This window comes from Macrobrachium rosenbergii, chromosome 50, assembly GCF_040412425.1.
Source record: "Macrobrachium rosenbergii isolate ZJJX-2024 chromosome 50, ASM4041242v1, whole genome shotgun sequence".
In the NCBI taxonomy this organism is placed as follows: domain Eukaryota; kingdom Metazoa; phylum Arthropoda; class Malacostraca; order Decapoda; family Palaemonidae; genus Macrobrachium; species Macrobrachium rosenbergii.
The window spans coordinates 13,413,695-13,426,577 of NC_089790.1; the positions used below are offsets into that span (position 1 = coordinate 13,413,695).

Sequence of the window (12,883 nt, forward strand, 5' to 3'; positions counted from 1 at the left end):
AGCGGGCAATCGTGCACTTAACGCCCGGTAATAAGACCTCATCATTCGGTGGCAGTTTCAACAAAAGAACCGTTATTAAAAAATACGTTTTGGATTATTAACCAAGCAACGAGAGTTCTAAATAAAGGCATTTCCATTTAACTAGACTAGATATCGAATGTATGCAAATATTAACTTGTTATCCAAGATGATGCAAGGTTCAAGTCTCCACAAATTCCACAATAACCGTTCAGTACTGTGTCATCCTGTACAGTATAATCTTGTTTACACTTACCAACTTCCAATGCCTTCCACATTAGCTGCGGAAAACCTTCCTTATACATACACGTTATATTATATATATATATATATATATATATATATATATATATATATATATATATATATATATATATATATATATATATATATATATATATATATATGTGTGTGTGTGTGTGTGTGTGTGTGTGTGTGTAACTGTATCCTGAACTCATAAAGTATAAACAAGAATACGAACTGTAATTTTTAGCTCTCCATTAGGCAAGATGCACGAAGAATACTGCAAAATGAATGAGAAAGCCAGCATTGCAATCCTGATATGCTCATTAAATGAGAAACAGTATGAAAATGCAATCCTCTATCAACAGATTTGTTACGTGGAAGCTGTAATGCTGTATTTGTTTGAAATATTCATCGTGAGTTGCTTTTCTTGAAGCTAATGGGTACAATTGTACAAAGCTGAATCCCCACACTCTAGGACAAACGTTTTGCCTTAAGAATCTATGAGAGACTTACGCTTAAGTATCAAGTATTTGCAAATTCCATAAAAGTAAAAATGTGTATTTTTTTGTTTTTAATTTTGCCTGATAAACAGTGGTCAGTGTTACAAGGACTTTACTCTTCCACCAGGAATAACAGATTAAGAATCGTGAAAGATAAGGAAACTTTACTCAGAAAACACTGAGAGGACACGTATCAGAAGCCTTGTTTAGGGATATATCTTTCTATCGTTTCCATACGTGATATAATTTTTTTTTTTTTTTCAGCCACCAAAAATTCGGCAGAAGGGGCACTCCCTTTGCAGCAAATACTGGAAAATGAACGACGATAAATGTACCAAATCCCGACCAATGTTGCTTCTTGAGTTAGATGACAATAAGCATCACAGTAAAGCAACACTAACCTACAGGCATACAGAGAAATTACATACTCTACTGACCTATGAAGTCCTGATTATTATACCACTTGTGCAGACTGCCAGCTGTGATTGTACATCGGGCGAACTATGATGTTCATTTTCTCTCTTCAGATAATGCCACGAGGTGCTAAAGCAGGACATAATAAAACAGGTAATTCGTACAGTGAAGGTAGCAAAGCGGATATTGCATAATATGCGTTAGTGCCGCCCGGGACATGGTCACTTATTTACCAATGACTTACCCCGAGACAATTCTGTTCTGGATAATTGAGCAATTTTTGAGGTACAGCTGCTTCAGACTGCTTTTGGCACCTTTTCTGAACAATTTCTTCCTGTTTCAGATGCTTTTTAATGGTAATGACACCTCATCTTTTTTTTTCTTACATGTAAGGTTCATTATCTGGTTCTCTTCAATGAGGGTGCCCTCCTAAACCCATGTCCGTTACATACAAATGTGAAGATTTATGGGCTCACACTGCTAATTCCCACTAACATAACACTCAAAGAGGAGTCTTTAAATATTTCTTCTTGAAACCTTAATCTACATTATACACAGAGATCTGAGAACTTTATAAAAAATCTAGGCAAGATAAGTATTGCAAATGCTGCATATCTTCAAAGCAAATAGCTTTGGGGAATCTGTTATTTATAGTTTTCTGTTGGTCATCACAATTTGATAGTTGGTGCTTACAAGTTAAGGCCTGGAAACCATAAAAATAAAGAACAACTAAAAAACTAAAGGGAATGAAGAACTACCTGAAAGGGTAATCATTTTAAAAATATTTCATATATACTGTGCAGAACTAGCAGTGACAGTTGCTTGAAAATTAAAACTTGAAAACTTCACTTCACAAGTGATATACTCTTTGTAAGGAAAACTTTAACTATTATAGAATTTGACAGTCTAGCAAATAACATTTTTCAAAGCCTTTTTAGGGCCTTGGGTTTACTGCCATCTCTTTTAAATCCATGACAGCTTTATAAATTAGCTCAAACTATGGAGAAATCAACTTTCAGAAATGCCACTTCAAAAACTGGTTATTTCAAACTTGAGGCATTATTTTGTTGTTCTGCAAATAATGTTCTACCAGTACACCCATACTAAAAAATGAGTTCTGACCCCAAGGATGTCACGTACGGCTCTCAAGCTCAGACCTTCATTCTCCTTATATAAACCTGTAAGAATACATATCACATTCTATTGCACATTAACTCCTCTACTTACCAGTTACAGATTGGTTTTTGCTGGCACCTTTCTGGCAAGATGCATTTGCAGATAAACTGTATTCCTCAAATATTCTGGCATAAGAGTTTGCAACAAGATCTTTGTTATTCACATTTATTTGTACTGTAATTTAGGTAATCCTGGCATGAAGGATTTGTTTTGAGATGATGAATGAGCAAGAGAAATCTGATTTGGTGTGATCCCACTCAAAGATTCTGTATCAAAAGCTTTGTGCTGAAGAACCACCTGTGTACTATTCAAGGGATACTAAGAAACATTTTATAGTCCCATCTCTCTCCTCCATCAACACTAAAATGGCTAAAATTCATCATCATTGTTTCCTCTGAAAACATGAGCTATGAAAGATTCTGTGCAACTCTGCCCCTCATTTCTTTAATGTGCCTTCATTTTATTATGCGCATTTTAAAATCCTATCCAGGTACAAAATATATACAAAATATAATCTTCCTGTACAGTTGCTTACAACCAATAAACATGAATAAACAAGGTATTTCAAAACAAACAAGAGTTTAAAAATCACAGCATGATATTTAGTATTCAGTAACATGTGGAATACACTATCACCATTTTCATAACCTCACAAAATAATCTTCGATCTATGTAAAACAGACTGGTAATTCATGCACAGTTCAAAACTGACACTGCCTATACACATCTACCTAGTTACTGATACATTCAACAAATTTCCTATTAAATACTGTACATACTTTTCTGGTTCACGTTAAACAATACATTCGGTAAGTTTAAAAAGTATTTCGTTTGCATGTTTGATCATCTGCACATTAATAAAAATACAAAATAATTGACCCCGTTATAAGTGTCACATCTGTACATGTCCAGTTTATAATCCAACAACTTTACCTTTTTCTGTCAGTTTTATAACCATAAGAAACTAGTCAGATTCCTACATAAAAACATAAATTCACAAATGCTCAGCTGCTCATCTCGGTGAAATGTGAACCCTGAATCACTTAACATATGCAGATACGTAGCAAAGAGATAGCAAGAAATATAACGGGTAGAAGGAAAACCAGAAATGTATCAGACTTGCTAAAGAATTATAATACATATCCCTTTGGTTTTTTATTACCACCAATATATAATTTAATGATACCAATGTGTTAGCATTCTCAACAATCATAGGACTGGTCCAAAGAGTTTGTTCCTAATAAATGTAAATTTATTATTTAACCTGTTATAAATAACAACTACAGTATTTACAAATTTAATGATTAGATCTGATTATGATTATTATTATTATTATTATGAGTTTAACCAGCCTGCTGAGCTAAAATCTTAACATCTGTGAGACTGTTATTATTTATAAATAGTTTAACCAGATCACTGAATTGAGAAAATTAACTCTCTCACAAACTGGTCTGCGGGATTTGTGCTAAATCAAAAAAAGAAAATCTAGTACATAATTTGTTGGGCTGCAGCTTCTTAAGAATGTGAAACTGAATAAATATGGGATGATGAAATTACATAAACTACACTGGAAGAGCTTCTATAAACATTACTGAGTACATAGGTGGAACTGTCTCTTTCCTGACTAAAATGGTCTTGCCTATTTCTAAACCTAACTACCATTTTCCTTGTTTTTAACCAGTGATTCAGGGCCTGGTAACTATAAGTGGACCACATATGAGGTATTTGTAAAGTGACAGGTTTTTTACATGTTAGCACCTGAATTTTTTTACACTTTATGAAATAACTATTCTATATTTTACAGTTTCTTGACATCTACCAAAATCTAATTTATTTCTTAAGCACAACATATGTATATATTCACATCACCGTAGATGGAAATCAGAGGAAGCTGCATAGGTAAGACAACTTCAAAAAAGGAAGATAATCTACCCTATCAGCTTAAGGTGACTAGTGTGCGTTAATTGATGTACATTTTAAAATATGTTCTTTCCCGGAGCCATTGAATAATTCCCAAATCAAACATCATACAAGACTGCCACAATTCATGCTACAAGTGAAGATATCTTGTTTCTGCATAGCTGCACATTCTCGAATGACAAGACAAATGAGTACTGGTCTGGAATGTTTATACCCAAGTCCTCCACTGGAGCGATCTATTTCTTCGATATTGACCCATTTGAATTGAAACTTACGCACGAGCTAACAGTTTTGTACACGAAGTTACTTACACAATGCACATAAGATGTTCTTTGAAAACTCTGTAACAAAATTGTCTAACCAACACACTATACATCTGTTATGAAGCAACTCACATTCACATACTGCATCAAAAAACACAAATTTACAATATCTACACATGCCAATATAACATTACTAAAAATGGATAAAGGCTAATCCTTTGCCATGACTTCAGATTTAGAAGATTCGGGACTGGCGTCGGTAGGTAATTCTTGGCCCTCTTTCTCGTCTTTGTTCCCATACACATTTGGATACTGAGACATACACTCTGACATCTGTCTGAAGGGTTCTAGACAATCAGAGCCTCTGGGATCTGCTGTCGAGTAGTGGAAACATGTGAAAGCCTCTCGGAATTCAACTCCACACGGGCCCGTTGCCATCCCTCCCAGGCAGGGGCAACTCCAGTTAATTTCGCCATCTGGTTGTATTAGGCCAACTGGAAAAGAAAAACAACATAAGGAAGTGAAAGATTAAGAACACCAGGAAACTGATTATGAATTACATACAGACACCACCCTACTTAAGAACATTTAACTTACGAACATTCAGATACAAACAAACGGGATCGCAAATTAAAATTGTGTTCAGATTTTGTTTTGTGTGCCAATTCTGTACACACAGTACTGTATGTACAGTGTATTGTGATTTAGGATGAAAAAATGTACAGTACTGTATTGACTTTATATTATACTGTACTTAAATAGGCACGAAGAGAACAGTAACCAAGTTACATACAATTCAACTACAAACACCCATCAGGAACATAACTAGTTCATAAGTAGGGTGGTCTCTGTACTGCAATATTACTGAGACACCTTTATTATTTATTGAAGTACTGTATTCTAAGGTTCATTTCTTAAGTCAGCATTAAATTTCACATAAACTACCACTGAGGAATACCAACTACTGTACTTTTAAAAAATTAAATTTTGGCATAAATAACTACCAGGGTTCAACTGAGTCTTCAGTGTGACTGAATTTACCAATATACAGCTCATTCTGATAAATTCTCTACATTTTATAGTATCCTAAGGCTATTCACTTCATGACATGAACTAGGAAAATGATTCTTTACAAACTAAACCACTGCCTTGGACAACTTTACATTTTATTTTGAAGAGAACAATGTCTTACATTGCCAACTTTATAGATATGCTTAACCACTGGGATCATGAAACACTGAGTAACTACTGTGTATGACAACTTGAAATAAACATCGACAGAAGCCAGAATAAAATTGCAGTTTCTGTTACAAGGGCTCAAAAATAAAATGGGTTTTCTCCCTCACATCAGGAGAATAGCTGTAATAATCTGGAACTTTTTATGTGTGAAGAAAGAATTCCTGCACAACTACAATGATGGGTAGGAACCACTCAACAGAAAATAGAAAAATGTGTGCACAAATGAGAATTTCACCTTGTCAGCTGGAAGCTTTCTTTTTTACTAATGGATGTAAGGAAAAAGATGTTACGATTTTTACCCTAACAGATATTTTTCCTCATACTTCAAAAAGATCTTCAGGACTATTTAAGGTAATGGTTTGTTTGATATGAATGTTCTTTGAGGTTCTCTTCTTCCACCACATATGCAAAATCTAAGCAGTTTTCTCAAACAATTAAACTGCAGGAGTGGCTATTAACATTAAAGAAGTCAACTTTCCACAAACTTTATATGGTTTTAATGTAATGTGCTACTAAACAGGTTATATATACTGTATCAAAAGATGATAATTCATACGGTAATTCTTATAAAATATATTTTAAATAATATGAATCAAAGCCATAATTAAAAACATACTCCAACTCATGCATACAGTTCTGTTCCTCTTAAAAAAAGAAAAGCAATCAAATTATTTGGCAAGGCCATTCTAGATCTAAAATTACAGTAAATCAACTTCCCAAGCCAAGTAAACGCAGTTCAAGAACACAATTACCTGGTTCATCGCCGTCTTCAGGTAATGAAACTTTCGCTGGTGTCTCATGATCTTCCTCTGTCACAAAGATTACCCTGTCTTTCCCTGCGAATAAGTGGACATAAAAATTCTGAATTTAATATACTTCCATAAATTTGCACTTTAATACTAGGATTCAGTAACTACTAGTTCAAAAGAAAAAGGTTTCCTGTTTTGAAGGAATCTCATATCCAGGGATCATTTGCAAATGTGAAAAACTGCAAAGAAGCCACTTACACTCTGAGGTGGATCAGAATTTCAAGAACTTGTGTGAACAGTGTTACTACAAATTTCATAAGAGAGACATCCTAACCTAATCTAACCTTATACAGTACTAGGATACAGGTATAATTGACAAGACTGGAGAGATTTGGTCCTCAGGGGTCACTTAACTTGGTTATATTGCTAATTCCAGGCTTTGGAATTTAAAAGCTGCAGTTCAACAATAACAGGGGACTTATATACCTGGTGTAAGGTTGGGAAGCCACCAGCAGTTACCTAGCCTACTGGCTATCCAATGCCTTTCTTCAGTTGACAGAAATGCATTAAATCAACACAAGTGTTGGTACCATAAACTTTAGATTACATGTAATGGCATGGTAAAGCTGAAGACTACTATCATGGCCTGGTGCCTGCCAGATGCTGACCAGAATATTTAAGGCCTTTTATTTATGTTTATGTCTTATATTTGCACTTGATATTTACTGACTTTTGTCTATGTTCATCCCCAAGGGGCTGGTACTAAACATGGCACCCATTTTGCATGTAAACTGGCAGTTACAGAACCAGAGAGGCAGTGTTGTTGTCTTCAGTTTTACCAGTGGCATTAGCCTATACAGGTATTATCCTACTTATGATGAGGTTAGGTTCCAGAAAACCCATTGTTTGTTGGAAAAAACGTATCTCGAATATAACCTAGCCTACACTATAAAGTATACTCTATACATACATGGTATAGTAATTATTAATATCAGCTAATTCTGGAGGTTCATGCCAAGAGACTTATGATAATTCAGTACAAAGAGAAACTGAATAACAAACAAGAATAATTACCTTAGCCTACACTATAGTATATCGTATACATATACAGTAGCGTAGCCAACATTATACTGTATTCTAAATTCACATATTAATATCGTATTATACAAACATCAACATAATGAATATGCATCTTTTTCATGGATCTTTTAAAATGTTATGCTTTACTTCACTGTATCCAATAATATTGTATATATTCTTATATTGCTTTTGTATCATAAATTGCGATCATAGCAATCAATGTTTTGGTTTGCAAATCGATTACGCGGTAAGTTTATTTTGCCGTATTTAACTCAGTTCAGAGCGCTTTTCTTGTTTCTAGTTAGAGTAAATGAATCTCTATATACTTTATTTATAAAGCGCAAGGTTATTTTTCGTTATACAAAGTGTTTTCAAGTCGAAATATAACTTAAATACGTCTCGTTGTGAAATTAATTTAGCTGTTTTTTTCGTTAATAGATGACGTTGGCCATTTGAGGGCATGTTTGTTTTGTGTTAAAAAAAAATCAAGATTTTGTTCGCTACTTTCACTTGATTTCATCATAATATGAGCTTTACGTATTTATCACCTATCAGCGTAAAAATAGCAGTAATGTTTTCTTTCATGCCCAGTAGTTTTGATTAAAATACTTTATCTCCAATTTTAATTACGGATGAGTTTCATCCATGTTGCTGATGCACGATAATTTATAATCATTAGCAGCCTGATCATTGTTTTCTCAGCTTCAGCTACAACTTGCAACTTAAATTTAGCAGTATATTTCCTTGCCAATCTTTTATCCATAGCGAATAAGGGTATAATGTACAATATATCAGTCCTATTCTACTTAACATCATTTGTAACATAACTACGGTAACTGTTTACAGTACGACGGTTGAAATACAAGCAAAACAGCTGTTGCTATCTGATTCGGTTATAAGTAAAACAACAGTTTCTTGTTCAGGTGTTTATGGCTTTATGCACTGATGCAAGAGTATAGCGTTACTAACAATACTTTTATCATTCTCTTTTACTTTTCTTTTAACTAGAAGATGGGATAAAGAGATGGAGGAAAAGAAGTTGATCTATTGTAATTTGGTCTCTCTCACTGCCTGATTGTATGCTGCTGCCTGCGGCTGCGTGAATTTAAAAATATTTTATAAATATTTTATAAATATTGTCGTTCTGGTATTAATTGCTTACCACGTTGCAAAATTGAACTATCGTAAGGCAAATTATCAAAACTCGAGGACTACCTGTAGCTCATTTCATGAAATGTTCCAGGAATAAAAAATTCCTTTAATGACTTGTCAAAGAACACAATACTAACCTAACCTTACCTAAGGTAATGTGCCTTAAGTGGGCGAATGAATGAGGGGAGGCGGCTTTGGCTCTTGTAATTAGGCTATATGAAGACTTTTAATAATTCCACTATTTCTGCGATAGGTTTGGCCTTGCTGGGGGGGAGGGGATCTTTAACCCTTGTTATATAAAGATTTTTGAGAATTTTGGCCTTTTCTGATAAGCCCAGGGGGGATTTGACCCTTGATAAATGAAGATTTTTTATACCTCCGGCCATTTCTGATAGGCCTAAGCTATATATCCTGGTCTGCAGTCAACCTGACAATTCTTTAATAAGCTTACAGAATATCAGGTTAAGGGAAGAATGGATTTGGGATGATGGGGCAAGACCTCAACAGGCCTCTCACAAAATAGTCTTAGGCTACAGGCAAACATCATTGGCTACACAAAGGGTAAAGATATAGATTATAGTCTATGATGGCTACTTTACATGTATACTGTGAGGGTTAAGGCGTAAATAACTATTAAATAATATAGGCCTCGTCCTAAGCTACAAGAATAGGCAACCTATGCCTACAGGTAGGATTTCCTATATATTTGTACTTTTTGTGTTTACCGGGAGCTTAGTCAAACGTAAATCAACCAGTTTCCGGCCTTTAGACCTATAAACCATACGTAGAAACCCTAAAAATTTAAGATATAATCTAAAATATCCTTAAAAATCTCGTAGATTTAAAATAATCCGATGTAAACAAAACCATGAGCCTACCGGTAAGGTTAGGCTACTCATTCCTGGTCAGATATGGACACCTTCAGCCTTTAGGCTTACAAACTATACTTAAAGGCCCTAAAAGTTTAAGAGATAATACTTAAATAATTTTAAAATATCGTAGACCTAAAATAAAATCCGAGTGTAAACAAACCCTACCGGTAAGGGAACTCATTCCCGGTCAGATTTGAACCCTACCCTAAAGGTATGGGTAAATGCCCCATACCCATAAGGTAAGCCTTAAATATTACTTTATTATACTGGCTTTAAATCCGTCTCCTCACCCTCCTGCTTGCAGTAGGACATAATCGTGAATTGGTGACCGGAAGTTAAAATTGGGATGAATTGGAATTTTCAGATTCACGCCGACTCGGGGTCTTGTTATTGTTACGAAGGAAGCGGACGTTTCAGCGTACAGCATTCAACCGTACGTAAAGAATTCGTATAGTTTTTTTTCAATTTTTATAGGAATAAATGGTTAGATAGTGTTCAAATAATAATTAAATTGCTAGATTATTTATATCCGTTGAAAAATACGATATAATTTTGTATTCGGAGGGTTAATTTGGGAGGGAGTGGATGATACCCTCTGGGAATAGTTGTGAACATCAATCCGTTCATATCTCTTCAGTTTATAAGAGAATAAGTGGTTAAATAATATACAAAAAAGCTAAATAGTTATGATTATTGAAAAATATGACAGAAAGCTGTATATATGGGTGTAAAATTCAGAGCAAGTGGATGATGTCCGCTATGAATGGCTGGTAAAGTATCTGACAAAAACTACACGATGGCGTAGCATTTCATTTTATAACTCGCCGACTGCAGCCGACAACAAACCCTGAGGCATGGGGCAGCTATTAGTTTTATTAGGACATTTTCTTTACGGTAACAGAAATATAACATTTAATTATATAATACATATTATTAAATGGTATATTGAAAATTACCATAAGTATGGTAACAGAAATATAACATTTATTTATATAATATATATTATTAAATGGTATATTGAAAATTACCATAAGACTAAGTGTAGAAAATATGTATTCTTTAAAGTTTCGTTACGCCTTTTTGTGAGAAACTTCTAAATTACATGCATTTTGATAAATAACACTTCATTTTATTATTCATATTAGTAAATTGCATGTTGATAATTGCTAAAGACTGAAAGTCAAAATATACTTTTGTAATTCACTTTCATGACGAATTTTTTGCGATAAACTCTTCTAAATTACATGAACTAAACAGCAATGAACATACATACATACATATACACACACACACACACACACACACACACACACACACACACACACACACACACACACACATATATATATATATATATATATATATATATATATATATATATATATATATATATATATATATAATATCCTGATATTTTTAAAGTCACGAGTGCAAAGTTAAGTTTCGAATTTGAATACGTATTTTTGCTGGAATTCGATAGGTTATGGATACACTATAATGAGCTATAGATGATTTTGCTACACAATACGAATAATAGTAACAACAGTAATTGATTGATTGATTATGAAATTTAGGTCTTGAAGACGATCAGGATTATTCAGGGCCAACAACAGTAATTCAATTTATGTACAGGTATGTATGAAGGCCCAAGTGAGTTATCACTCACGCACGTGATCATAGGATGACATTTTCTAGTTCATACTAATTTTTCAAGTTCCTCTTCGTGTATTTCATCCTTTCTCCCTCTTCTCAATGATTTAGTCTCCTTCTTTTCGTCTTCTAATCTATGGCCACTCCAATTCCTGTTTAACAAGACCTCTTTATCACAGAGAACTGACCATTTGAATAAGCCCATTCTACCAACGACATCAACTTAATTTTATAACCTCATTAATGATCTTAATTTTTGCTAGTAGATTTTAAGGTACTCAAAGCTTTTGATAAATATATTTTGTCTAGCATGAGATCAGTTTTGGCAACCAGGAAAGACACTACTAGTTACTTAGAGGTGCCTCTTAAATTCATTCTAGAGACGATTCTTCCTATGAGACTACAACAACCACAAAACTTATACGCCAATAATCGTTGGTAGAACAAGTGACCAATGTAAATGATATAAAATTGTTGATGTTTAACGGACTGAATCTAATGCAGGTAACTATTACTTGCCAGTGGTCAAACAGGTTCAAGATATGATTTTTATTTTTCCTTTTCAACTTTCAGTTTTATGGAACACCAAATGCTTTTCAATCCGTTAGATTTCAACCAGAAGATGCATCAATGACATAGGTTGGCGACATTTCTGTGCCAGGTTGTAGAAAACGAAGATTAGCAGGGAAAGAAAATGTAAAATTATTTATGGATGACTATAACCTTCTGCATAAAACAACAATGCGAAGAAAATATGAAAACCATAAATAGTTTATGGCCAAATGTTGCCACAATACAGCCATAGAAGTTTATCTTATGGCCAAATTTTGCCACAAAATAGCCAGATATTTAGTTTAGCAAATTTTGCCACAAGACAGCAAGAGAAGTTTGGATTTTGCAAGAAGGAACGTCTTCTGGATCTTGTGGTACATTGTACGGTTAAAAGTCTGGTTGGTATTGGAAAACTTCCTAAACAGGCAAATAGACTTACATTTCTCCACGACGACACCACCGAAACAGAACTCTGATGCACCTCGGTTGCCGAAGTTTAAACACTGCTAATAGCACCACTGTAATTCATAACAGTATCATCTCTTGTAATGATCAAACTGTTTTGGGACATATGGTGCTAAACTGTACATTGGTGTGTATTCAATTGCCTGTATAATCTTATTAATATAATGAAAACTTCCTCGGGTAAGGGATTTATTTAAAAAAGAGACATTCATCATAGCTAGAATTATGTGTACGTAGACAAGTATACAAGAGGGTCTCCTCACTTATAATTATAGATATATAAATTTAGAAAGAGGCTCTCTTTAAAGATTGTGTTATTGAATGCAGTGGCTGTTTCTACAGTGTTTATTCTTTATAGTCTTAACATATAACAGGGGAACAGCTATCTTTGTAAACAGTACGTACTTTATACCTCCTTCAAGGTAGACAATCTCTAGTATTGTACAAAAAACGAGCAAGATCTGTGAAAAGTGTAACGCCTTAAGAAGAAGAAGAAGAAGAAGAAGAAGACTCAGTAGGAAAAGTGAAACTGTGGGGGCTCAAAGTAAAGTAGGTATTATTAACTGGTAATATTCGGTAAAAATTAG

General features: G+C 34.2%; 1 protein-coding gene across 1 annotated transcript; it reads right to left on the reverse strand.

Annotated features, from left to right (window-relative positions):
* Window positions 1-2,934: 2,934 nt before the first annotated feature.
* Window positions 2,935-10,062, reverse strand: LOC136832646 (mitochondrial intermembrane space import and assembly protein 40). Its single transcript, XM_067093914.1, has 3 exons — window positions 9,920-10,062; window positions 6,529-6,612; window positions 2,935-5,031 (listed from the first exon to the last, which is right to left on the reverse strand). The coding sequence occupies exons 1-3, from the start codon at window positions 9,939-9,941 to the stop codon at window positions 4,748-4,750; spliced, it is 390 nt and encodes a 129-aa protein (XP_066950015.1). The 5' UTR covers window positions 9,942-10,062; the 3' UTR covers window positions 2,935-4,747.
* Window positions 10,063-12,883: the final 2,821 nt, after the last annotated feature.